This window comes from Leopardus geoffroyi, chromosome A1, assembly GCF_018350155.1.
Source record: "Leopardus geoffroyi isolate Oge1 chromosome A1, O.geoffroyi_Oge1_pat1.0, whole genome shotgun sequence".
NCBI classification, from domain to species: domain Eukaryota; kingdom Metazoa; phylum Chordata; class Mammalia; order Carnivora; family Felidae; genus Leopardus; species Leopardus geoffroyi.
The window spans coordinates 22,333,327-22,359,425 of record NC_059326.1 but is presented as its reverse complement, the minus strand read 5'-3'; the positions used below and the strand labels follow the sequence as shown (position 1 = coordinate 22,359,425).

The 26,099-nt window shown below is 36.6% G+C and overlaps 1 protein-coding gene and 1 long non-coding RNA gene across 6 annotated transcripts in view; one reads left to right on the top strand and one right to left on the bottom strand.

Annotated features, from left to right (window-relative positions):
* The window catches only part of FNDC3A (fibronectin type III domain containing 3A), a 148,038-nt gene that overhangs the window by 38,981 nt on the left and 82,958 nt on the right, over positions 1-26,099 (top strand). For all 5 annotated transcript variants that reach the window (XM_045475856.1, XM_045475848.1, XM_045475833.1 and 2 more), the window contains exon 3: positions 6,379-6,454. In XM_045475856.1, coding sequence (XP_045331812.1) covers positions 6,379-6,454 — 76 coding nt within the window. The remainder of the gene's footprint in view (positions 1-6,378; positions 6,455-26,099) is intronic.
* Positions 10,971-26,099, bottom strand: part of LOC123597291 — a 44,042-nt gene continuing 28,913 nt past the window's right edge. Inside the window, exon 3 of the long non-coding RNA XR_006712067.1 lies at positions 10,971-11,214. This is a non-coding gene — a long non-coding RNA (uncharacterized LOC123597291). The remainder of the gene's footprint in view (positions 11,215-26,099) is intronic.

The following is a 26,099-nucleotide window of genomic DNA, read 5'->3' as shown; positions in this document are numbered from 1 at the left end:
CTCACAACCTCATTAAGTTGGCACCCTTGAGCAAGCCTGAAGAAGCAGGTGAATAAAAAAACAGGACAAGGATTAGATGCTACAGAGAATTTTGTTCACGTGCTTTGTGTAATCTGAGGGTTGCTGTTTGTGCTGAATTGTGTTTTTCTTACCCCACCCCGAAATTCATATGTTGAAGTCCTAACCCTCAGTACTGCAGAGTGTGACTGTATTTGGAGATTGGGTCTTTAAAAAGGTAATTAAGCTAAAATGAGGTCATTAGGGAAGGCCCTAATCCAATAGAATTTTCCTTTTTACCAGTGTCCTGTAAGAGAATATTAGGACAGACACATAGAGGGAAGACCATGTGAAAACACAGGAGGAATGTGACCATCTGCAAGCCAAGGAGAGAGCCTTCAGAAGAAACCAACCATGCCAACAACTTGATCTCAAACTTCTAGCCTCCAGAATTATGAGAGAACAAATTTCTGTTTAAGCACCCCCCAGTCTGTGGAACTTTGTTATGGCAGCTAAGCAAACTAAGATGATAGCCAAAATAATACATTTGTAAATATAGAAGAGCATGAATATATGTTTTTGATTTTTGGGTTGATTTTTTGGCTCTGTCTGCTAAAACCTCTGCTGGGTTTCAGAAATAGAAATGTGAGGTACTTTGTTCTTCTCAGACCTAACTTAATGTCAGTCTTAATGTATAATGAAGAATGCAAGTTCCATGTCCTTGTAGAAAGGAGAAAATTAAATTACATCTGCAAGATTGATTCCATCCATAAACATTTTCCTCTTTATTTTTTCAGTGATTATATTTGGTTTTGTAAGTTATTTTTTATGAAAATATAGGTGAACATTTTTAGAAATTAATATAACCTTAAACATTTCATATGAGGTATATATTCTTCAAAATAAACAATTTAAACTATTAGAGTTTTATAGAATTAAACTTAAGTACTCCCTAAATTCAGAAGGTTCAATTTTTGTTAACTGCACAGAACAAATCACTTATAACATCTTATAACATCTTGGGAGTTTTTGTTTTTTCCTTTAGAGATTATAGAATATTAGGAGCAACCTCCACACCTTCATGGGGCTTGATCTCATGACCCCGAGATCAAGAGTCACATGCTCTACCTATTGAGCCAGCGAAGCACCCCACCAACCTTAACTGATCCTTTAGGTTTTAAAGTAGTGAAACTTTCTGGAGTAATAAATAATACCATGGTTTTCCAGATGGCCATCTTAGCAATTTATGACTAATTACATTAGAAAGATTGATTATTTCCCTGGGGTGCAAACTAGGGAGAAAATCCCAGACTCCTCACCCTTTGGAGACAGACCTAAATATCTATACAGTGTTTTGAAAAGTTCCCAGGGTGATTGCAAGTTATCTTTCCTTTCATCTAGTGTACATCTTTTCATCTAATACTCTTTAATCCTGCTGTGAAGCAGGTATAAGATTGATACTTTCTTATTCTCATTTTACATGTAAGAAACTTAGACCAACAGCAGTTAGGTAAAATTGAAACAGATGACAAAGGAGTTCTTTATTATCTTTGAAATGCAAAATAGTATTTTCAAAGTTGTATCTAGCAGTGATTAGTAACAGTTGAAAATTAAGATAGTAAGATACAATTTATACATATGGATTGTATTTTAAAAATATTGCTCACTTACTATTGTTTTTCCTTTAGAATATACACAGATATTATTAAGTAGTGATTATTCCTGACATTTAAATAAAATTTATTTGTGTAGACAAAGCATAAATAAATAAATTTTGGCACTTTTATTCATTAGTTCAGATTCCAGGGTGGTACCTCAGTTCTATATTTTTTATTATAAATGGTCATTTGAATTTGCCTCACTGTAAGTGGCTAATTGATGTAAATTGAGTAAATGCACTGGGAGTTTACTATATAATAGAACAGTTGGTTGAATGGTTTTGTAAAATGAAGAACTTTTTCAGTAATACTAATGATCACCTCTTAGTTTACTTTTTAAAAGTAAATCTGGTTTAAACTAAATGATATCTCAGGTCTCCTTCAGCTTCCAACTTTTCCAAAGCTGTATACTCGGTTTGTTTAGAGGTATTCATGTCAGACTTTCCAGTCTCTGGTGTCTATGCCCCTTTGTCCTTTTCTTTCCTTCCTCACTCCAGAGATGTCTTTTCTGCTATTCTGCTTTTTTTTGAAACTTCCTTCCTTCCCTAAGTAAATAATTTTATATTTAAAATTATTTTTTATTTTTTTAAGTTTATTTTTTATTTATTTTGAGAGATAGTGTGAGCGAGGATGGGACAAAGAGAGAGAGAGAGAGAGAGAGAGAGAATCCCAAGCCGGCTCCGAACTGTCAGTGCACAGCCTGACTCGGGGCTTGATCCCATAAACTGTGAGATCATGACCTGAGCCAAAATCAAGAGTCATCCCCCTTACTCCACTGAGCCACCAGACACCCCAATATTTTTATATTTGATCCCTTAAAATTTCATCAGTCTTCCATAACTTCTCTAAGCCTTTGTATCTTTTTACTATCAAAGAGTTTAGGGAGCATTAAATTTTTATTATGTTCTTAGAGATTTTTACATGCTTTATTAATGAATATACTCAGCATATTTAGACCTTTAATCAGTGACATTTTCATTATATCTTTTTTGTGTTATGTTTTAATATAACATTTTTGAATAAATATTTCCATGTATCATCATAGCCTATTTGTGAGAATAATTTATAGTATTATCTATAGTCATCGTCAATGCTAATCTGCCCTTTGGGTTAGGTATCTTACCCAAAACATGTTTCAAGCATATGTTTGTTTACTACTTAAGTAACGTAAATATTAGTAGTATTTAATATTTAAGTTTAGAATACACTTAAAATGTCCACTAGTTCTGCATGTCTCTTCAGAATGTGAGAAGTTGAACTGTTGGTGGACATTCAAATAATTGCTTTTATCAACTCTTCACCCACTGTTGACTCTGTTAACTCAAACCAGGCATTAGAAGTTCCCAACATTTGCACTAAAGAATGATAGAGAACTGGCTGGCTGATATATTGTGTCAGGGGAGTCTTGATCATGGCAACAGCTCTGTTATTAGGGATGTAAGAAGTGAAAGAACCTGGGGAAGAAAGAGTGTAGTGAAACTGTCAGGGCTGAACTCTGATTTCATAAAGGGATTAGGGATTGGAAGCCAGCAGTACCTTTGAGATAAGTACAAACCTAAGAGCACAGTCATTTGTTTTTGTGAAATTTGAAGATACTGAAGAATTTCATTTTTATAGCCCAATGAAATACTAATCATTTTATGATACTCTATTTGTAAAATTTGCTAATTTTGCAAATAGAGGCATCCATGACATACATTACAAAATGATGGATAATTTATCGGGATTCCTCACCTGTCACACTTCTGAGAGTTACTTTGTTTATAAGATATCTGTGGTCACTAAATTAGATAATACATGTTAAGCTGTGTCATTATGATTATACAGTTTTGTGGCAATAATTAACCTCAGGTAGAATAACTAGTTTATCATTCATAGTTCTTCTCTTCTTTCTCCTTATCACATTGTACTATTGTTTATAATAAGGTTATGACAAATTGTTCTGTATTTATGCAGATGAATATAAAGTGACATAGGATTCTAGGGTCACTTGGGTGACTCAGTTGGTTACGTGTCTGACTCTTGGTTTCAGCTCAGGTCATGGTCTCACAGTTTGTGAGTTCAAGCCCCGTGTTGGGCTCTGTGCTGGCAGCATGGGGCCTGCTTGGGACCCTCTTTCTTCCTCTCTCTCTGCCCCTCCCTTGCTCATTCTCTCTCTCTCTCTCTCTCTCTCTCTCTCTCTCAAAATAAATAAATAAACATATCCTAGAATTTGATGGTCAGGGGAGGCCTTTCTGAAGAGATAACATTGGAGATAATGGAGTAATAAGAAGCAGGCCCCCTAAATAAAACCTGTGTACAGAAAGAAGTTCCTAGATTTTATAAAATGCATTTTAAAGCCATCTACTTGCATAAAATCTCCCAAGGTTCAAGAATCTCCTTAGGGGAAAAAAATCCCTGCCCAGAAAACGTGACTGACTACTTTTTCCTCTTGCTTTTTTTTTCTCTTGGTTATCCTTCACTCTGATTTCTGTTAAAGCTATTTTCTCATCCTCCAGCATTTCTTTTTACCCTGATTCATTATTTCTCTTCTTATTTTTGTTTCCTTTTTTTTTTTTTTTTTTTTAACTTTCTTTGAGTTAACTACGCCTTTTCTCACTTACTGACTTGGGTGCTTACTAATTTTCAGTCTGTTCTAAGTATTTAAAGGCTTGTGTTTTTTGATAATACAATTTTGCCTTTATTTCAGGACTTTAACCTAAAGTGTTTTTGTTACATTTCACTGCTGTTGATTTACTATTTTTCATTATGATTTCTTCCCCTAACCCACAAATTATTGAAGCTTTTTAAAATTTGCAAGTGTATTTTTAAATTTCTAACTTAATTGCAAATAGAGGACATACAATATTAATTCTTTGCAATTTGTGACACTTGATTTATGATGTTCTCTATAGTCCATTCTTGTAATTTTCATTTCAATTCCATATGTGCTTGGAAAGAATATATATTTTCTAATTGTTAGGTGCAATATTCTTTATATGGCCACCAAATCAAGATTATGAATGGTGTTGTTAAGGTCTTCCATATCCTTGATAATTATCATCTACCTGTTCTGTTAATCACTGAGAAAAGTATTAAAATAGACCACCAAAATAGTAGGTTTGGCATTTTCTCTCTAACTTCTTTTAATCTAATTTATTTACTCTTTTTAATAGGCAAACTTAGTCCATTTATATTTATTTTATTAATATATTTGGATTATTTCTAACAATTTATTTTGTTTTCCATTCACCCTACTTTTCTTCTTACCTACTTCCCTTGAAATGAGGGTCTTTCAATCTTTGCCTGAAATATAAACCAAGAAGGTGAAAGATCTCTGCACTGAAAACTACAAAACTTTGATGAAAGAAATCGAAGAAGACACAAATAAATGGAAAGGTATCCCATGTTCGTGGATTGGAAGAATTAGTATTGTTAAAATGTCCATACTATCTACAGACATCTTTAGATTCAGGGTAATCCCCATCAAAATTCCAATGGGATTTTTTTTACGGAAGTAGAGAAAACACTGCTAAAATGTGTATGGAACCACAAAAGACCCATGAATATCCGAAACAATCCTGAAAAAGAAGGACAAAGTAGGAGGCATCATACTTCCTGAATTCCAGTTGTATTGTAAAGCTATAGTAATTAAAAGTTCTGGCATAAAACAGAAAGGACCAAAGGAAGAGAATTGAAAGCCCATAAATAAACCTATGCAGGTATGGTCAGCTAACATTTGAAAAGGAAGCCAAGAATACTCAGTGCAGAAAAGACGGTCTCTTCAATAAACGATGCTGGGAAAATTGGAATGTTCACATGTAAAAGAATGAAACTAGACTCGTACTGTACACCATTCATAAAAATTAACCGGAAATGGATTAAAGAGGGGAAAACTATATATCAAAATGTTCACTTCAGTGTTGTTTTTTTAATAATGGAAAAATTGAAAGCTACCCAAATTCCTTACATTAAGAAAATGGTTAAGTAGTTTATGGCATGGTCATTGGAGTGGTTAATAGCATGGAAAAATCTTTTTAAAATATTAAAGATTAAAAGATACCAAATTGGAGTTCTTACATATATACATATATATAAATATGTATATACGTATGTATGTATGTTAAGGGGGGAAACTAAGCCTATGCACAGGGAACAAGATTAAGAAATTTATCAAAATGTTAACAGTGTTTATTGTAAGATAGAAGGACTTCAGATTTTTTTTTCCAGTTTTCTGTTTTTCAAATGTCATAAAATTAGGGTGTTCATCTTTATAATGAAAAAAAACGGTGAGATTAATTTAACAAATTCCAAAATATAACTTGAGATGTCCTACTAAGTCAAGTATGCTCATCTCAAGCTCTGCTTATCACTTTATACTTTATCTTTTAAAAAATGAAATACTTAGCAACTAATGAACTAAGGATAGATGAGCCAAATATTCTGTGGTTTGACTCCATCTGTGTTTCAGAGTAAAGTTTATTGCCTTTCCAATAAAAGTGTGCCACTATATTTGTTTGTTCCCTTACTTTTGGCTTAAATTTCCAGAAAACTGAAGTAATACTTTAACAAATGTGTAAAATGTGTAATCCCATTTTCCCTCCCAGTGTCATAAGGTTAAATAGCTCACATCTACTGTCCTGGCAAATATGTAATACTGTTTTATATATAATCTTGATTGTTATTATTTGCTCTATTATTTGATTATTTTGTTCTGATTAATACTTCTTTCCCTCATTTAAAGGTTATTCTGGTACAAGTTAACCCAGGGGAAGCATTTACAATAAGAAGAGAAGATGGACAGTTTCAATGCATTACAGGTAAGAATGGTAATTTGTTATCATTTGAGATGACAGAAATTTATAATACATAAAGGTGTATATGCTTATGGTTTCTTCCTTTCTTTCTCACTACCACTGCCACACCAGCTCACAAACTCTGAATACCTTATGGTATTGCAGTAGTATCCTAGTCAGTCTCTTTTCCCTGGTTTCTTGATTAGTCTTACATTCCCCTTCTCAAAAATCTTCATTGAACCCAGTTCCTTATTAGTCTTTCTAAAAGATTATTTCATGTTTCTAGTGTTGCTTTCCCTTTCCCTTTAATATTGTTTCCCTTTATCTTGCTAAGTTGGCTTATTCATTGTCTTCTTGAACCTGTCTTGTACTTTCTGTACTATTCTTATCTAGAATCCGCCCTTATCTCCACCATCTCTAGCCTATCCAAATCCTACCAATGCTTCAATACCAAGTTCAGATCTTACCTGTAAAAGAATTTTTTTTGTAAAGTCACTAGCCACCCTGCCACACACCACTTTTATGACAAACTAAAACGTCTCCAGATATTACCGTATGTTCCAGGGGAGGCGTACGGAAGAACCACCACTCTAAAGAGAAGAGCAGTAAAAAGATCACTGACTTTGGTATCAGAGAACCTGGGTTTAAATCCCAACTCTGCTAACTTACTAGCTATATAGAACTTTTGCAGGTCATTTAATCTCTATCAGCACATTGCAGTTTAATTGATTTTATAAGGAAGGAAATTCACAAATTATAGTTATAAATTAACTTTTAAAAAAGAAGTTACTTGGGGTGCCTGGGTGGCTCAAATGGTTAAGCGTCCAACTCCTGATTTTGGCTCAGGTCATGATCTTATGGTTTGTGAGTTCAAGTACTGCATTCAGGCTCTGTGCTGGCAGTGCAGAGCCTGCTTGAAATTCTCTCTCTCTATTCATCTCTCTGCTCCTCCCCTGCTTGTGCTCTGTCTCTCAAAATAAAATAAGCATTACAAATAAATAAATAAATAAAAGTTATTTAAAATTCAAAGTCTGGTTATCTAACTGTGTTTAGCAGTTTTTGTATTTTAAGTCACACTATAATGATAATGAGTATCCTCGTTTGCAGATGTGTTTGAAAAGATGTTGTATTAGTTAAAATGCTTCCATCATAAACAATATTTATTGAAAACAAGTTGAAGAAATGTACAAATAAACCTAAGACATAGCTCTATTAGAAACTTACATTCTAAGAGTTAGCCAGTATAAAAATAGAATTATTTTTATAAAATCCTAACTGGCAGGTAAAGACTGGCAGGACCTGAATAGCCTATTTAATTTATAATGTGCCTGTAGTATTAATAGTCTTTTTTTTTTAATTTTTTTTAACGTTTATTTATTATTGAGAGACAGAGCATAAACAGGGGAAGGGGAGAGAGAGAGAGTGGGAGACACAGAATTGGAAGCAGGCTCCAGGCTCTGAGCTATCAGCACAGAGCCTGACATAGGGCTCAAACTTGCAAACCACGAGATCATGACCTGAGCCTAAGTCAGACACTCAACCGACTGAGCACCCAGGCACCCCAATAGTCTCTTAATAGTAGGAACTGACTACCATGTGAAGATACTTTTATGCAGAGATAAATTTCTTTGCTTCAGTAGAAAAGCGAGACTCCTCTCTGTATGACAGATTATAAGAGTGGACTCTTTGTTTTAAAATTACTGGGCAGAGTTTTTAAAAACACAGGATAGAAAAAGGGGAACCATAAAGAAGGTAAAAAGCTTTCCCCTTTTCATGTGTTTGTTTTTCAAAATTAAAAGACAGGATGAATGTGGAAGGACTGATAGTGAATGAGGGCTTGGGGTGTAGTTTTTCTAAAGACCATCATGCTCTCGCTCCAAGCAAGAGAAGACAGGACAAGAAAAGACTAAGGACTACTGGGAGCTCTTCTCCTTTTCTTCCCCTTTGCTATCACTAGTTTTTATTATGTAACAGGCATCTTCCTGTACTAGTTCTAGAGCTAGGTAAAAGGTAAGAGTAGAATTCAGTGTGGAGGCAACAGATAACAAAGAAGAAAGCCTTAAGGGAGAAAAATCATATGCCAGTGAAGCTCAGAGTAAATTAGGATCCTTGGCTCTAAGGCCATCAGATTAGGAAAACTTTTCTCTTCACAGTCACTAGACCAATAAAAGAAAACCTCTGTAATGAAACCTAAAAAACTGGGATTATTTCCAGTGTAAATTAATAAACATTTGGCTTAATCCCATTTGTGAGGGTGCCTGATCCCATTTGTGAGGACTCCACTCTCATGATTTCATCACCTCCCAATGACCCTACTTCCTAATACCGTCACATTGGGGTTAGGATTTCAACATATGAATTTTGGGGGGAATATATTTAGTTTTCAGCAGCACTGCATTGATAGGAGTGGCAGAGATGAGCTGCAGTGCCCAAGTGGGGTGTCAGAGCCTAAACTGGGTGAAGAGTTCATCCATATGAGAACAGCGAAGTGCAGAGAGTTAGAGCCCAGAGTGAGGAGAGAATTCACACAGCAAAGTGTCGTGATATAGGGACTCAGAGTCTAAGCAGGCTGATGAGCGTATCATCAAGAAGGGGTGGCCTGGTGTGGGATGTAAGAATCTCAGCAGAATAAAGAAGTCATCACTACAGTGAAGCAGTCCAGCATAGGGAATCAGTGCCAGAATAAAGTGAGAGTACCTACAGGTGAAGGCAACCTGATGTAGGGGGTCAGAGCTGAGAATGAGGAGGTCATTTGTGTGGAAGGGTAGCCTGACACGTGTTGTCAGAGCCCCAGTAGAGTCAGACCATTCACACGATGGAGGTGGTCCTTAGTAGACAAAGCCCAAGTCACGTAAAAAAGACATCCACACAGAGGACGGTGTGGAGGGCCTCCACAGAGGGATGGCCTGGCATGGGGTGTCCCAGCCCCAGCAGGGTAATGAAAGTGTCCATACATTGGAGGTACTCATCAAGAAGAGTCAGAGCCCAAACAGTGTGAGGGCATTCGTGGGATAGGAGGTGACTTGGTTTGAGGTGTCAGAGCCCAAATGAGGTGAGGAAAATGTCTACATGGGAGGTAGAGGGTAGAATCCAGCAAGGAGAATCAGATCCTGGGTGTAGTGAGGAGGGTATCTCTTTGGCATGGCCGGAGATATCAAACCCCAGGAAGCACCCATCCACACATGGGGGACAGCCTAACATAGGAAATGAGAACCTGAGTGAGTCGAGGAGGGCATCCCCATAGAGGAATAACCTGGTGTATCAGAGCCCAAGCAGAGGAAAGAAGTAGTCCACATGATGGGCTGAGGGATAGAATGGCCCACTGTGGGGAGTCAGAGCCCAAATGTGGTAAAAAGAGAATATACACAAAAGTGGAGTGGGTAGTCCAGCACAGGTTGTTAGAGCTTGTGCGTGGTGACATGGAGCCAAGGAGCGAAGGACACCTACATAGAGGGTTGTTAGAGGGTGGGGTGGGCTCAGTGTGGGGCGTTAGACCCTGAGTAGGATAAGGCCATACATGCCGGGGGACAGAGTGGAGGGCGGGAGTGGTGGCAGAGATGGAAGATTGATGACACACACAGGGGGACTAATTAAAGAAACAGTTCTGTTAAGAATGATGAGAGACCTGGGTTTCTTACTATCTAAGAAAGAATTTTAGGTGTGGAAAGGGAAGAAACTGGAATGAATCCTGCTGGCAGTTGAATCAGAAAAATCAGACATTCCTGATTCTGGGTCTGGGGCAGAGAAAGTACAAGATGAGAATGGAACATATTGTTACCCCAGAAAGAGGGAAGATTGCAGAATGGATGGAGACATGTCAAAAGGATATAGTGACCGACTTGAAGGACATATATATATATGTATATGTATATATATATATATATACACACACACACACACACACACACACATATATATGTATGTATGTATGTGTATGTATGTGTGTATATATATATAATCAGTGGAGAAGCCTGGCAGGCAACATTTTAATCAAGTGATGAAATTATATGTCTTCAGTAATGGCAGGAATCAAAATTGTGTGCTACCTGATAATGATACATTAAGAGGAACATGATGTCTCTTCTGTGATATTTCTGCCACAAATGCATAATCTGAATCTAAACACAAGGAAATAATAGACAAACCCAAATCAAGAGACATTCTGTAAAATAACCCTTAATCTTCACAGGTGAAGACTGTGAAAGTCCAAGAAAGACTGAGGAACTGTTCAGACTGATAGACTGAAGGGACATGCCAACTAAATACAACATGTGAACCTGAACTAGATGCTTTTCCTAGAAAGCACATTATTAGGACAATTGGTGAATCTTGAATGGGATTTGAAAATTAGATGGTTTATTAGTTTCTTAGGACTGCCATAACAAAGTAACACAAACTGGGTGACTTAAAACAACAGAAGTTTAATGTCCCATAGTTGTAGAGGCTAGAAGTGCAAGATCAAGATGTCAGCAGAATCGATTCTTTCTGAGGGAGAATTCATGCCTCTCTTCTACTTGCTGGTGACGGCCAGCAGTCCTTGGGGTTTCTTGGCTTTAAAGGCATCATTTTAATCTGTTTCCATCTTCACATGGCATTCTCCCTGTGTCTCTGTGTCTTCACATGGCTGTCTTCTTATAAGGATACCATATTGGATTGGGGTTCCATTCTACTCCAACATGACCTCATCTTAACCAATTTTATTTGCAATGACCTCATTCCCAAATAAAACTGCATTCTGAGGTGCTGGTACAGAAGCATATCATTTTTAGGAAACACAGTTCAATCTGTAACAGATAGTAACGAGGTATCAGTGTTAATTTTCTGGTTTTGATGGTTGTGTTATATCAGAGAATGTCCTTATACGAAATGCATATGAAAGTATTCCATAGGTGATGGGCCATCATGTCAGCATTTTCCTTTCAAATGGTCAGGGAAGAAAGTTCTTTGTACCAGCTAGACATGCAATTTTTTGGCAAAACTTACTGTTTCAAATTTTTTGAGAATGATTAAGAAAATGATACTTTTTTCCTTTTTTTTTTTTTTTTTTTTTTTTTTTGTTTAGTGTTTATTTTGGTGGGGAGAGAGAGAGAGAGAGAGAGAGGTGCACATACAAGTGGGAGAGGGGCAGAGAGAGATGGAAAGAGAGAATCCCAAGCAGGCCTGAACCAAAGTCAAGAGTTGGACACTTAACTTGACTGAGCCATCCAGGCGGCCCAAGAAAATGATATTCTGTGTCTCAGAGAATTTATGGGAGGACTAGAGAACCAGACTCAAGGCTAATCTTCAGGAACAATGCCCCAAAACTATACTACAAAACTGGTCTGATTAAGAAGTCCTCATCAGTGCCAAGAGTGCCCTTTCTTCGCTAAGAACTCAATATTACTTGCTTGTAGTACAGATGCCACTTCTGCCACAGGAATCTTGTGCTACCAACCACTGCCTTCTAGGTTATCAGCACCCATAGGACCAGTGTGGTCTTTATCTTGCACCAAGTCAACTCCTTCAACCTACAAAGGGGTTTCAGAGTCTACGCACCAAAACAAATGACAGTATCCACTACTGGATAGACTTATCCAGAAAGGAAGACTTAACATTATGAATAGAACTTGATTATTTTAAAGAAAATTTTTAAGCTTATTTATTTATTTTTTGAGAGAGAGAGTGTGTGTATGCAAGCACTGTCATTATAGAGCCCAATGCAGGGCTCGATCTCAGGAACCTGTGAGACCATGACCTGAACCAAAACCAAGAGTCAGACGCTTAACTGACTGAGACACCCAGATGCCCCAAGTGTCTGACTCTTGGTTTGAGCTCAGGTCACAGTTAATGGGTTCAAGCTCCACACTACCAGAACAGAGCCTGCTTGGGATTCTCTCTCTCTCCCCACCCCCCACCCCACACCCCCATCTCTGCCCTTCCCCTGCCCGTGTGCGCTTTCTGTCTCTCAAGATAAATAAATGAACTTAAAAAAAAAAAAAAAAAAAAAAAAGACACTTAACCGAGTGAGCCACCCAGGTGCTCCTAGGACTTAGATGGGTTTTTTTGGTTTTTTGTTTTGTTTTGTTTTTTTTAGAGAGAGGGTGCAAGTGAGCAAGGGACACAGAGAATCCCATGAGGGGTGGAGGAGTGGGGAGAGTGGGGCTCACCTGAAGTGGGGCTCATGCTTACCTGGAGCGGGGTGCATGCTCACCTGAAGCAGGGCATCAGCTCCCCTGATGCAGGCAAGTTCAAAACAGTTGGCACATTACTCTGGTTAGATGGTATCCTTTTAACATATTTTGAAAGGAGTATTGACAAACTGAGGTTGAACCCAGGAAGGCAGCCAGGAGAGCATACAGTCAAGAAATTATTCTTATAAAAGACTATAAAAATACTTGAAGGATGTTTAACCTAGAAGAGAGCTGTGACTTGAAGACCTTGTTCTCAGCACTTTTAGAGGGAAAATTTTAGACTGACAGATGAGAGTTGCAGGGAAGCAAATTTTGACAGGGAAGAACTGTCCAAAAATTATGGTTCTATAAAAATGGAGTCATTGCTTTGTCACACCTGAGTCCCATCATTGTATGTGCTCATGCATTGGGTTGGGTGGTATTATGAAAGTAATTCTTACATAGAAAAGAAGTTTGATTGGGTAAACTCCAGTATTTAACTAAAGATTCTTTGATTCCAAAATTACCTCTTAGTTAAACTGAGATCTCTTTAATTTTGGGAACGAGCACACTGACGGGGAGCCTGAAATTTAACAAGTATATCTGTGCCTGGGCATATTTCATAAAGTAGTTGAGCTAGTGAATGGTTATTGCTCAAAGCAGACCTGTGAACAGGATGCCAACTTGTAATGTATTAATAATCCTCATTCCTAATGAAATAAACACTTGAGGGAGAAACTTTCACTAACCTTCTGAAGCTTATAGGGGCAGGAACAATGATGCTGTCTTTATCGTGGTACATAAAACATTGAAGTGTTCAAGGATTATTAGCTTCCTTCTGTTTGGTTTCCTTAATGATAGAAATTGGCTCTTTTTCATCTCTGATTTTCTGTGCTAAAATAATGCCTTTAACTTAGTGGGCATGCTGTCAATATTTATTGAAATTAACTGCTAAAATATTTTTAAGTATATCAGTATACTTGTTTGCCTTGCTAAGTACTATCAACCAAAAATATACTTTTATACTTAGGGGTATTTTAGTGTATCAGAGTCTTCAACATGAGCACCAGTTAAGATTATAAAGTAATGTGGACATGTTAACTTTATGTAAAAAGTGAACCAAAGATAATGCCAGGATGTTGATCATTCGACCATCCTGGATTTCTGCTTATTTTCTTACGATTTGATTCCTATGTGTAGAAAAAGTGTCAGGGTGAATTCAAGTTTGTTGAGAAGTATTAACCTTTGCTTTCTCATATCTTAGCTTACTTAGGGAAGCCAATAACATAGCAATCTAAGAATACGTTGATTCTGAGCCCCTTTACCACTAGAGTTAGTGTGACGTCAAGCTCCACCTCCCAAGTCCTGCTGTTCTCCTTTTTCTTCCAAGCGACTGTGTGCAACTTCTCAGCAGTTACTGATGTTTTCTCACCATTGTTGCTGCTGATGTTGCTTTCCATTCTACATGGGAAGCCCCAGTAGGGGATTATTTGACTCTTGTTTCTTCTGCTGTCACCTCATTCAAGAAGTGACTAATACTGTTGCTCCTGCTGCAGTTATTATTGACACTTCCGTTCCCTTTTTTGTTCTCTTCACTGTTGCTGCTGTTCATCACTGCTTTTCTATTCTCACCTTGTCTTCTCATGCCCCTCATCCTGACTCTTCCTGCCATTAGAGGGGTTTTTGAAGTTAAGAGGTTTGTCCCAACTAGTAGGTACTACTTTGTTCTTCTCTGTGTGCTCTGGGATCATGGTGAGTATAACCAAATATCTGCCTTCCTTACAGTTAGTCTGCTCTTTCATATTTGTGATCTCCTTTGCAGAGCATTTTTTTAGCAAGTTCTCCTGAACTGAGCCAGATGACTTTTGAGGTCCTTAATACAGTACAATATTTTATTAAATACTGATAAGCCCTGTATTCCATTAATCCCAACTCTGTTACCTAAGAGTGAGTTCTCTGCCCTCCAAAAGTTGGAATTCCTGGACTTGTTCTTCTCTGTGTTCTTGTCAGAATCCCTTATGCCCATCAGATCTAATCAAAGCCCTTTTCTCTCAGAATGTCTTTGTCAGGGAAGGAAGAGGAAGATGGAGTTCTCATGCAAGTGGAACTCCTAGTTGATCTGCTGTGATATCCTGGAATCCCCAAGACATGTATACAAACTATACCTCAGCCCCCTTGACTCTTGTTAGATATGTCAGGGTTTGATATTAAAAGTACCTCTGAAATTTATTAGAAGTTAAATGTCTATTGTTTTATATATCATTGTACAGTTACTATAACTAGCAGCATGAAATAACTGTACCTATAACTTTTCTTCCTAAATTCACAATAGAACTTCAAAGAAATAATAAGGTATGTGAACGAATTAATGGTTCATTGTTACAGGTACAGGTCTGAGAGTAAGTCCACCTGGGTTCTAGGACCGATGGGCACAATTCTAGGAAAACAGATTTAGCTCAGTATGAGAAAGATCTTTGTAATAAACAGAACTGCCCAAAAGGCTCAGGAGTGATCAGTTTCCATCCATCTTTGTAGGTGGTAATACATATGCTGGCTCTTCACATGATGGGGCTATTAGAGAGGAGGTTTAATTTCTTTTGAGTGGATGGTTGGAGTTGATGCCCTTTAAGGTTCTTCATGTAAAATTTCATGATTCTGTAGCTTTGGGTAGGTTACTTAAATTCTGGTCGTTATTTTGCACGTATGTGAAATAAGGGTGGGCAAGTGCAAATTTGATTAAGTTTCCACTGTTCAAGTTTTTAGGCATATGTAACTATGCCAGTATCTTATGCTGTATCTTAAATATATTTTAATAATAGGGAGATCAATATTCTATGAGTTTTTTTATAAGACCACTGATTTTCTTTGGCCTACTGACTTTCTATCACTACAAATCTGACTGAATTTAACCAAGTTCTTTAGGTTCTACAGAAACTATAAATAACTCAAGTAGAAACCATGTGTAGGAGATTCTTATTCCTATATAAGTAGGCATTATTTTACAATTTAGCAAACTAAACCATGGAAAAGTTAGGTCCTTTATATATTACTTATAAAATCCTAACCACCCTTAGAAAATAAAGCATTTTATTTTCAAAGGCAACTATTTTCATACTGGTAGAAAGTAACATTATTTTATTAAAGACTTTACCACTTACAATTCCTCTCCCAAGATAAAAACAGCAGTTCTAGTAGAGAGTCTTAAAATACTAGTTTTGAAACATTAATGAGTCTTGTTTGTAAAAATGAATCATAGCAGATCATCCATTCATAAATCCAGCCCATTTTAGGTTAAGTGAATGACTATGACTCATCCTAAGTACATTGTGTAATAGTCCCAGGTTGTCCCTAAAAGCTATTAAGTGCTACTTTTTGAGAGAAACCATATTATATATGACTTAGTGAAGAGAAAATTGCAACATTGATGCCAAAAAGGAAAATATAGGCAAATTCAGTTGTCCTCAGTTCTTTATGTTCCTAATGAATAAAATATCACTGTTAAAGTTATTCTTCTGGAAATAGAAAACCTAAACCAGTTTAGTAAGTTCTTTTAAAATAAGTGACAAAAATCTTGATTAAAAAAATTCTAATGAATAATGGCAAAAGGAAATTAAGACCCAGAAATACAGATATGTGCAATAGCTTGTATTAACTTCTCAATAAGTATTTATAAGCCAGTTGCATTCTGATACTTTTTATATTGGTTAGTGACTAAAATGAGCCTTTTGGGATCTATGCCTTCTCTGAGCTGGCCTCACAAAATGATGTTTTATTAAATAGACAAATATGAATATAAAATGTTTATTTTGGGTACAATTCTCTCTCCCCTTCAAGTGACCCTGTTTTCCTTTTTAGGAAAGAAGCCACTTACTAAAGGTAGATTACAAGGTGGGAAATGAAGAAGATAAGAACAGATTGACTTACATTGGAAAGTATGGGAAGATTAGACAATTTTGAAGGAAAGAATGAAAAATGAATATAGCTACTTTAATTAATTAGAGTCAGAAGTAGAAGAAGAGCTAAAAGATCTTTAAGCAGATTTTTAACTCTTAAGAACTACATATGTAAAACAGTGTCTGTTTAGTTTGATTTTTAAAGCTGCCTTTTGAATATATAATTCTAAATGCTTGTAAAAAAATGTATGTCTAAGTTAAAGAAAATGGTAACGTGCTTTCATGAGGGAGAAGTTGCTATGGTTTTTAAAAATTAATGACTATGTGGTTATTTTTTTTTGTTTAAAAGTAGTTATATTTAGGAAATAGAAAAATAGAAATAATACACTTTTTTTTTTTTTTAATTTTTTTTCAACGTTTATTTATTTTTGGGACAGAGAGAGACAGAGCATGAACGGGGGAGGGGCAGAGAGAGAGGGAGACACAGAATCAGAAACAGGCTCCAGGCTCTGAGCCATCAGCCCAGAGCCTGACACGGGGCTCAAACTCCCGGACCACGAGATCGTGACCTGGCTGAAGTCGGACGCTTAACCGACTGCGCCACCCAGGCGCCCCAATACACTTTCTATAGAAGAAATTTTGCTATCTGTTCCTAATTTCTCAGATATTTGCTTCTCCCTAGATTATTATGATTGGATTTTTATTAGGATCAAATATCCATTGGTCTTTGATTAAAATTAGCATCATTATTTGTTTGCTTAGGTTAAGATTAGCCCAATAAACATACTGTCTTTACTGAACATTTTTAGCCTTTTATATATGAAACAACTGAGGAAATGTGCAGTTATAATGAAGTCTATTCCTGGCACTGTGTAGGCACTCAGTAAATATTTAATTGAATAAATGATCTCAGTAGATAATTATGTACAACATGTAGGTTATCTCTTATTTTTTTGTACTACCTGTGTTTTCCCCTGAAATATTTGTTTAAAATCCCATTTCATCATGAAATGACTTGGAAACTGAGGCCAAAGGGATTGTTTTGGGGCTATATTGATTTTATTTAGCTTTGTATATCACAGCTTGACTCAGAATTCTCCTAGCATGGGAAAATAATCAACAATAGGTAGTAACCACGGTGATTGTATAATACTAGTACTGCTAGAGAATTACTGCTACACTTTTGTGAAGGTCACTAGTAACCTCTCTATTACTAATATGAGTGGTCTTGGTTCTCATCATATTTAACCTCTCTAGCAGGATTTCACACTGTATTATTTATTCCCCCCTTGGAACATTATTCTCTTGACTTTTCCTTTTATAGTTTACATATTCTCCTGGTTTTTCTCCTATCTCCCTGGCAACCCCTCTTCAGTCTTTTTGTTTTGTTGTGTTTATTTTTGAGAGAGAGAGTGGGAGAGGAGCAGAGAGAGGGGGACAGAGGATCTGAAGTGGGCTCTGAGCTGACAGCAGTGAGTCTGATGGGGGGCTCGAACTCATGAGCCACAAGATCACGACCTGAACCAAAGTCAGACGCTCAGCCAGCTGAGCCACCCAGGTGCCCCCTCTTCAATCTTTTTTGATGTATATTAAGATAGGAGTTCAAAAATATGTAGCATATAAGTAAAATAAGCCAGTCACAAAAGGACAAATACTTAAGATTCCTCTTAGTCAGATTCATAGAGGCTGAAAGTAGAATGGTGATTGCTAGGGGGGCAGGGGAGAGAGATGAGGAATTACTGTTTAATGGGTACAGAGTTTCAGTTTTAAAGATAACAAAGGTCTGGAGATGGATGATAGTAATTTTTTTGACGGTGATAATTATTGTACAACAGTCTTAATGCCCTAAGTTGTACACTTGAAAATAGTTAAAATGGTTAATTTTATCCATATTTTAGCCACAAATTTCAAAAATAAATTTTAAAAACTTTCATTTTTACCAAAAAAAAAAAAAAAAAAAAAAGTATGTAAGATACCTGAAGCCAGAATTTATTTTTTTTTAATTTTTTTTTTTTCAACGTTTATTTATTTTTGGGACAGAGAGAGACAGAGCATGAACGGGGGAGGGGCAGAGAGAGAGGGAGACACAGAATCAGAAACAGGCTCCAGGCTCTGAACCATCAGCCCAGAGCCTGACGCAGGGCTCGAACTCACGGACCGCAAGATCGTGACCTGGCTGAAGTCGGACGCTTAACCGACTGCGCCACCCAGGCGCCCCCCCCCCTTTTTTTTTTAATTAATTTTCTTTTTTAATTTTTTTTTTTTTTTTTTTTTTTTTTTTTTTCCTGAAGCCAGAATTTAAATGATGTGGTAGAGGGACGCCTGGGTGGCTCAGTCGATTAAGCGTCTGACTTTGGCTCAGGTCATGATCTCACGGTTTGTGGGTTCGAGCCCTGCGTCAGGCTGTGTACTGACAGCTCAGAGCCTGGAGCCTGCTTCGGATTCTGTGTCTCCCTCTCTCTCTTCCCCACCTCTACTCTCACTTTGTCTCACTCTATCTCTTAAAAATAAATAAATGTAAAATAAAAAAATTTAAAAGATGTGGTAGATAGAATTGTTAAGATAGCCCTCAAGGTCATTGCCCCCTATTGTACACACCTGGGACCATGAATATGATGAATTTTACTTCCATAATTAGGTTATATTATACAGTGCAGCTGACTTAAGAGAGATGATCTGGGGTGAACCTCAACTAATCAGGTCAACCTTTAAAAAAGGGACTGGACTCTTCTAGAAGTAAGAGATTCAGGAAAGGACCATGTGGCAAAGAATGTGACCTCTAGCTGAGAGTGGCTTCCAGAAAGCCAATGGCCAGCAATGAAATGAGGGTCTTGGTCCTACAACCGTAAGAATCTGAATTCTTCCACAACCCCCATATGAGAACACACCCTAACCAACACTTTGATTTTCACCTTATGTACCTTGAACAGGGAACTTAGTCATACTGTGCCCAGACTTCTGAACTACAGAACTGTGAACTAATAAATGGATATTTTTAAAACCACTAAGTTTGTGCTAATGTTACACAGCAATTGAAAACTAAGAGAAATAATACAAACTTTTTTCTCTTTCAAATTATAGTTCAAAGATAGGCAATTAGTGCTTGTGTGGAGTTGTCTGCCCCAAAGGTGACACAGGGACCCAAGTTACTTCTGTCTTGGTCTGCCATCCCTAGGATATTGTGCTCATCTGCATGAACCAAGCTGGCTCACCACCATGTCTGTGTCCCAGACTAAATGCAAAAGGGGAAGAGAAAAAAAGATTTAAGATACACCCACTTCTTTAAAGACATACCCTGGAGATTATGCAGATCACTTCTCACATTCTAATTGACCATAGCTTAGTTGCAAACAATTTTGGAAAGTAATGAATAAATGCCACAGAGTACAGAATAATAATAAATCTTGAAAGATCCTCTAAAAGTAAGTACAGTGTTTACCTATGGGGTGGTAGTGCATGAAGTGGGGAACAAGGATAGAATGAAGATTTTCTCTCTATACTTTTTTACTTACATTTTTCATTTTTGAATCTTGTAAATGTACTTCCTATTAAAAATAGCATTTTATTCCGGGGCACCTGGGTGGCTCAGTTGGTTAAGCACCTGACTTCAGCTCAAGTCATGATCTCGTGGTTCATGAGTTCAAGCCCCGTGCTGGGCTCTGTGCTGACAGCTCAGACCCTGGAGCCTGCTTCAGATTCTGTGACTCCCTCTCTCTCTGCCACTCCCCTGCTCACTCTCTCTCTCTCTGTCTCTCAAAAAATAAATGTTAAAAAAAAAATTAATAAATAAAAATAGCATTTTAAGTAAATAAAACAAGTGCTGTAAGAAACTTCCACCTCCCTTCTTCCCCCCCCCCTTTTTTTTCCCTTCTTTCTCTTTACCCAAAAAATATTTATTTACCTTTCCCCAGCAACTTTTCACTTGTCCCTTTGGAATTTTCTCTGTATTCTTATTCTTTGTCCACCAGCAGAATTGGATTTTTGAGCTTTTTAGTCAGTGATCTTGGCCTAAAGGAAGCCATGTCAGATATGTTTGTCAGATAAATGTATATAGATATATACATAGGATTAAGTTACATTAGATATTTTTAAATGTTTGATACATTCAGATATATCCTACAGTAATTAATAATAAAAGGTCATTCCACTTTTCTTGTTATTGCATGTGCACAGTATTTTAACTACATTTTAGGCCATATCAGTTTTCATTGGTGACTGTTTATAGCAGAACCATACTATCATTCATAAAGTTGAGAGAGTAGTCAGTACATTCTGGACTTGAAATACCCTTCTGGACAATTCACTTGCAAATAAGTTAAGAACTTATATCTATATGAAGCAATTACTTCTTCTTAAGTGATATAGAGATAATGTGATTCGATCAAATCTGCCTAACTAGATGTATAAATTGGGGAAATTTCCACAAATAGCCACGTTAGAGAGCTATACTTTTCTAACCAGATTTGATTAAAACTTGTCACAAAAATCCATTTAGCCATGTATTACACCTGAGTAGTTTTATGGCCTTTTAAAAACACTAGTCCCACATTGATTAGGACCCAAATCTATTTACAGAAAAGTCTGTGTCACTTTTGCTTATTTATTTTACAACTCTAGGGATTGGCCTTCTTAAAACACTACTTTTTTTTTTTTTTTTAATCACTGTGCTAAAAACCAGAAAAACCTTGCCTTCTCCCATTTTGTATAGTATGGAACCCTTAGCCTAATCTAGGCACTCCATCCCTGGTTCCAATCTTTCTTTCCAGCTTTACTTCAGAAATCTTCCAGTCCAAATATTGCAAGATTTGTAGGTCCCCTAATCTCTACATATTTCTTGCCAATACCCTCTTCATACCTTTGTTCACGTTGCGTCGTCTTAGAAAAATCACACAGGAGTGTGCACACACATTTCTACCTGCTCATCTTTTGGGCAAGAAATCTTCATCAGTTGGTTTTAAGATATTTTTACTGAAGATGATGTTATTAGATTTAATAACTCTAGACATAAAAGTGTATGCTTTAAACTTTAACCTAGCACAGAGTGTTCTTGTAAAATACCTTTCCTATCAACTGAAAAGCAGAAAGCCCTTTTCCGAGTCATTTTACTGAAAATGTTTACAAAATACTTATAGTCAACCTTGGTAAACAGAGTATACAGAAAACAATTCAGAATCATTATAAACATTAATACTGGTCATATGTACTGTTATTATTTAGAAAATTGAGTTGATAAATTGCTTGGTCTAGATTGAAGTATAGCCTAGAGGGTTTTTTTTTAATTCATTCTTTCATTTAGCAAATTATGAGCTTATTATGTACAGCCACCATTGCAAAACTGAAGACATAGTGATGTATAAAATAGACATTATCCTTGCCCATCATGAAGTTTATAGTTTCCTAGGGAAGACAAACAGTTAAGGAATTCATTAGAGTGAGAGAAGTGCTATGATGGAAAAGAACAGGAAGGGTGCTCACAGTAGGATCATCCAAACAAGTTTTGGGGTTAGGACACTCAAAGGATGAGTTCTATTCTCTACTTTTTACCTCTTCAAATAGAACATTAAAAATTCTTATTAATTAGTGGTTTTATTTAATTAGAACTTGAATCTTGAACAACATTAAGGATATAAACAGAATTAGCTTTCTTTTGTAATTAGGAAAACTATGACTTTAATGAAAATATATGCATGAAAAAAATTGGGGGCACATTTCCTTCCAGTGCCTGTCCCTGTATGGTAGGATTACCATAGGTAGGAGTTTCTTCTTTACGTTTTCTATATAATGTGATCATTTGGGTTATCAATTATAATATTGATTACAATATTAATTGCTTAAATAACAGATATGAAGTTTTAGCCCCTTTTAAATTATTTAGTCCAACTTTCATTTTTAAAAATGTATAGATTATTTTCTTTAAAGCTGAGGCCTTGTAAGGCTCATTAAGGAAAATGGCGAACCATATAATGTATTTTGGTACAAATAAGTGGATGTTTTAACTATTAAAAACTAAAAAATGGGACATACTAAGCTTATTAAGTACATAATAATAGTCTGACGATTTTTGAAAATTAAGGGGGTGGAAGAAAAGAAATGTATAAATTTGATACCATAGTATAGAACTGATTTAAAGAATTCTGACACACAAGGGGACATATAAGAAACCCAGGGTGAAAAAAAACCTTTAGATGTTGAGGATTTTGTCCAACGCCAAAAAAGTTATCTGTATAAGCCAGACTATATTTATGGAAGAAGATATATTTGTTTGGATCCTCTCTTTTTAGCTAAACCATTCTGTGAAGAGATGCTAAAGAAAGAAACCAGTATTACTGCAGACCTATTTTGTGTTCTACATACATTTGCCTAACCCTGTGAAAGAATGTCTTAGAAAAGTTACCTTCCTTATTAAACAAAAACCAGACTCTCTAAGTTCAGTAGAAAGATCTGGTGAGAAGGGCAACAATTACAAATACATAGATTTACCTTAGTTTAACCTTGTAGTAACTACAACCACAATTTTGGACTCAGAAGTGTTAATTAAACATTCTAACTCAGGTATAAACCTTTCTATTTTTTCCCCAAAGTATATAGCTATGATAAGGCAAGCCTAAGTTGTTCAGAGAACATTTATATAAAGTTATAGAGATTACCATGAATTTACATAATCTGATTCACATACCCTTATACCATCTGCAGAAATTGTCCCAGGAAACAGAAAAGATCTTTCCTGGTTCCTTTTGTTATGTGACAACATGTTGAATGTAATTTTTACTACTTACCTAGAAATAGAGGAAAATATCATTCTCTTCTTCCAACTTATCTAGGACTCATCTCACAATTCTCATTTCCTCTATCATAGCAACCAACATAGTTTCATTTCTTAGACCCTTTTTATGTCTATAGAAGTATGGCTTGTGTCTTGTGACTATGGTATTATATTAAGGCACATATAGACATGTCACCAGTAACCATAAGAGTCATACAATAACATAGTAATTGTGGTGGTAAACAGTTTTCTTGCAGTTGTGTATTAATTGCTCTAAAGCTCCAGTGGTTGAGTAACTCTTGGCCAGAGTCATAATTTAAACATAGAATTCTGATCCCAAAACCTATGCACTAATAACATTATTTGAAAATGTTGATTCATTTTTAGAGATTTTAATTAAATCCTGCTTTTATTTTCTGTGGATCAACAAAGTTCTCTGTCTTTAACATCCCCTTGTGTTTTATTTTATCATATAATCTTTCACCATTTTTGGAAAATCCATTTATCATTACAATGAAAGATCTTCATTTCAATATTGTAACATTCTTTAAAATTTTAATATGTTGGAATTCCTTACCCTTTTGTACTCAGTCTCCCATACTCAGGCACTCGCCAGAACACAAAACAGAATAACTAAAGGCATGCTCTTTTCCTGGAAAGACAATTTGCCATAAATCTTTTGTGCTGTCCTGAAGGAAAGCTCAATTCTTGACAGCCATTTGAGAAACCTAGACCCTGCCTCACAGCCTACTACGGGAAACAGGCAAGTAATCCACAGTTAAAATGCAGTAGAATATATATTATGATGGAGTTAGGTATGCCCAAATACTGTGGGAGGCCAGAGAAGGAATACCTAACACAGCTTGGAATAGCTGTTGAAGTGCTTCCAGGAAAAGTTGATACTCAGAGAAACAGATGTTTAGCCATAAGGGGAAAAAAAGAGAAATATCTTAGAGGCGGAAGGAATCACCTGTGCAAAGGCATACTGCACGGACATTAGAGGAGACTGAAAAGGTATGATTAATTAGATAGATTGGAGAACATTGTACATGGAGAGGTATCTGAAAAGGAGACTAAAAAGGAAAACAGGCTATGTAACAAATCCCTTCATATGTAACTCCAAAAATTTTGGATTTTATCCCGAAGGGAACGGGGAGCCACTGAGGGTTTTAAACAGGAAAATAACCAAAAGAGTAGTAATAATGATGAAATATGGGGAGCTCAGTGTGGGGGGGTAAGAAGAGACTAGGCTGATTTATAATTTTCAGTCAGTTGAGCAGAAAGATAAAGGAGGAGAGCACCTTTTACTATGCTAAATAATGTAGAAGGAAAAAAGGATTGGTTTGGGTAAAAAGTTGGAAACAATGAGCATGGTAGGCTCAAAGTACCTTTTGGTTTTATAGATCTTGCTCATAAGAAAGGCTTGGAGTGTGTACTAGTCAGGATTATCCAGAGAAACAGATCCAATAGGATATACATAGATATGTATCAGAAGAGAGTTATTTTAGCAATTAGTTTACATGATTTTAAAGGCCAGGAAGTTTCATGATCTGCCTTCTGCAAGTTGGAGAACTGGAAAAGTTAGTGATAAAATTCAGTCCAAATCCAAAGGCCTAAGAATCAGTGGGCTGATGGTAGGCCTGAGAACCAGGATTACTGATGTTCAGGGGCAGCAGAGAGAGTGAATTTGTTCTTCCTCCACTTTCTTGTTCTTTTCCGGCCTTCAGTAGATTGGATGCTGCCCACCCACACTGGGAAGGGCCATCTGCTTTTCTCAGTTCACCAATTGATGCTAATCTCTCTTGGAAACACCCTCATAGACACACCCAGGATTAATGTTTTACCAGCTATCTGGGTATCTCTTAGTTCAGTCCAGTTGACACATAAAATTAACCATCACAGAATAGAAATTGTGAATTTGTCAATATGTAATTTGAAGCAATGGGTTTGAATGTGTTCTTCAAGAAAAGTTGCAAAGTGGGGGCACCTGGGTGTCTTGGTTAAGTGTCCAACTTCCGCTCAGGTCATGATCTCACAGTTTGTGAGTTCGAGCTCCACGGTTTGTGAGTTCGAGCTTCAGTTTGTGAGTTCGAGCTCTGTGTCGTGCTCTGTGCTGACAGCTCAGAGCCTGGAGCCTGCTTCAAATTCTGTGATTCCCTCTCTCTGCCCTTCCCCCACTTGCACTCTTTCTCTCTCTCTCTCTCAAAAATAAACAAACATTAAAAAAATTTTTTTAAAGTAAATTATGCAAATTTACTTTAGGAGAAAAAGGAGAAAAAGGAGATTGAAATTGGAAGCATGAGAGACCTGTAACATTTATGGGATTGGTAAAAAAGAATGAATAAGGTAACATACAAAGAAACATACTACAGGTCTCTTCTATCTATTCCCTTCAAGGTTAGAGCAGTATAACAGGTACTGTAAGATTGTTAGTAAGTATTATAGGAGGTAAAAAAAGCCAGTACATTTGAGTTGTTTAAGAAAATAAAATTGATTTGCTGTAGACCTTACGAACACGTTTAACAGGCCATTCATCATCAATTTTCAAGATGTGTTTGTCATTTGTAGCATCTTCTAAACTCTTTTGACAATAGAATCCTTTTTTAGAAGTACCTTATGGGGGCTCCTGGGTGGCTCAGTCGATTGAGCTTCTGACTTGATTTTGACTCAGGTCATGGTCTTGGGATTGTGGGATTGAGCCCTGTATCCTACTCTGAGCATGGAGCCTGCTTGAGATTCTCTCTCTCTCCCAATGCCTCCTCCCCCGCTTGCAGTTTATTTCTCTAAAATGAAAAAAAATAAGGGCACCTGGATGCCTCAGTAAGTTAAGCATCCAACTCCTGATTTTGGTTCAGGTCATATGA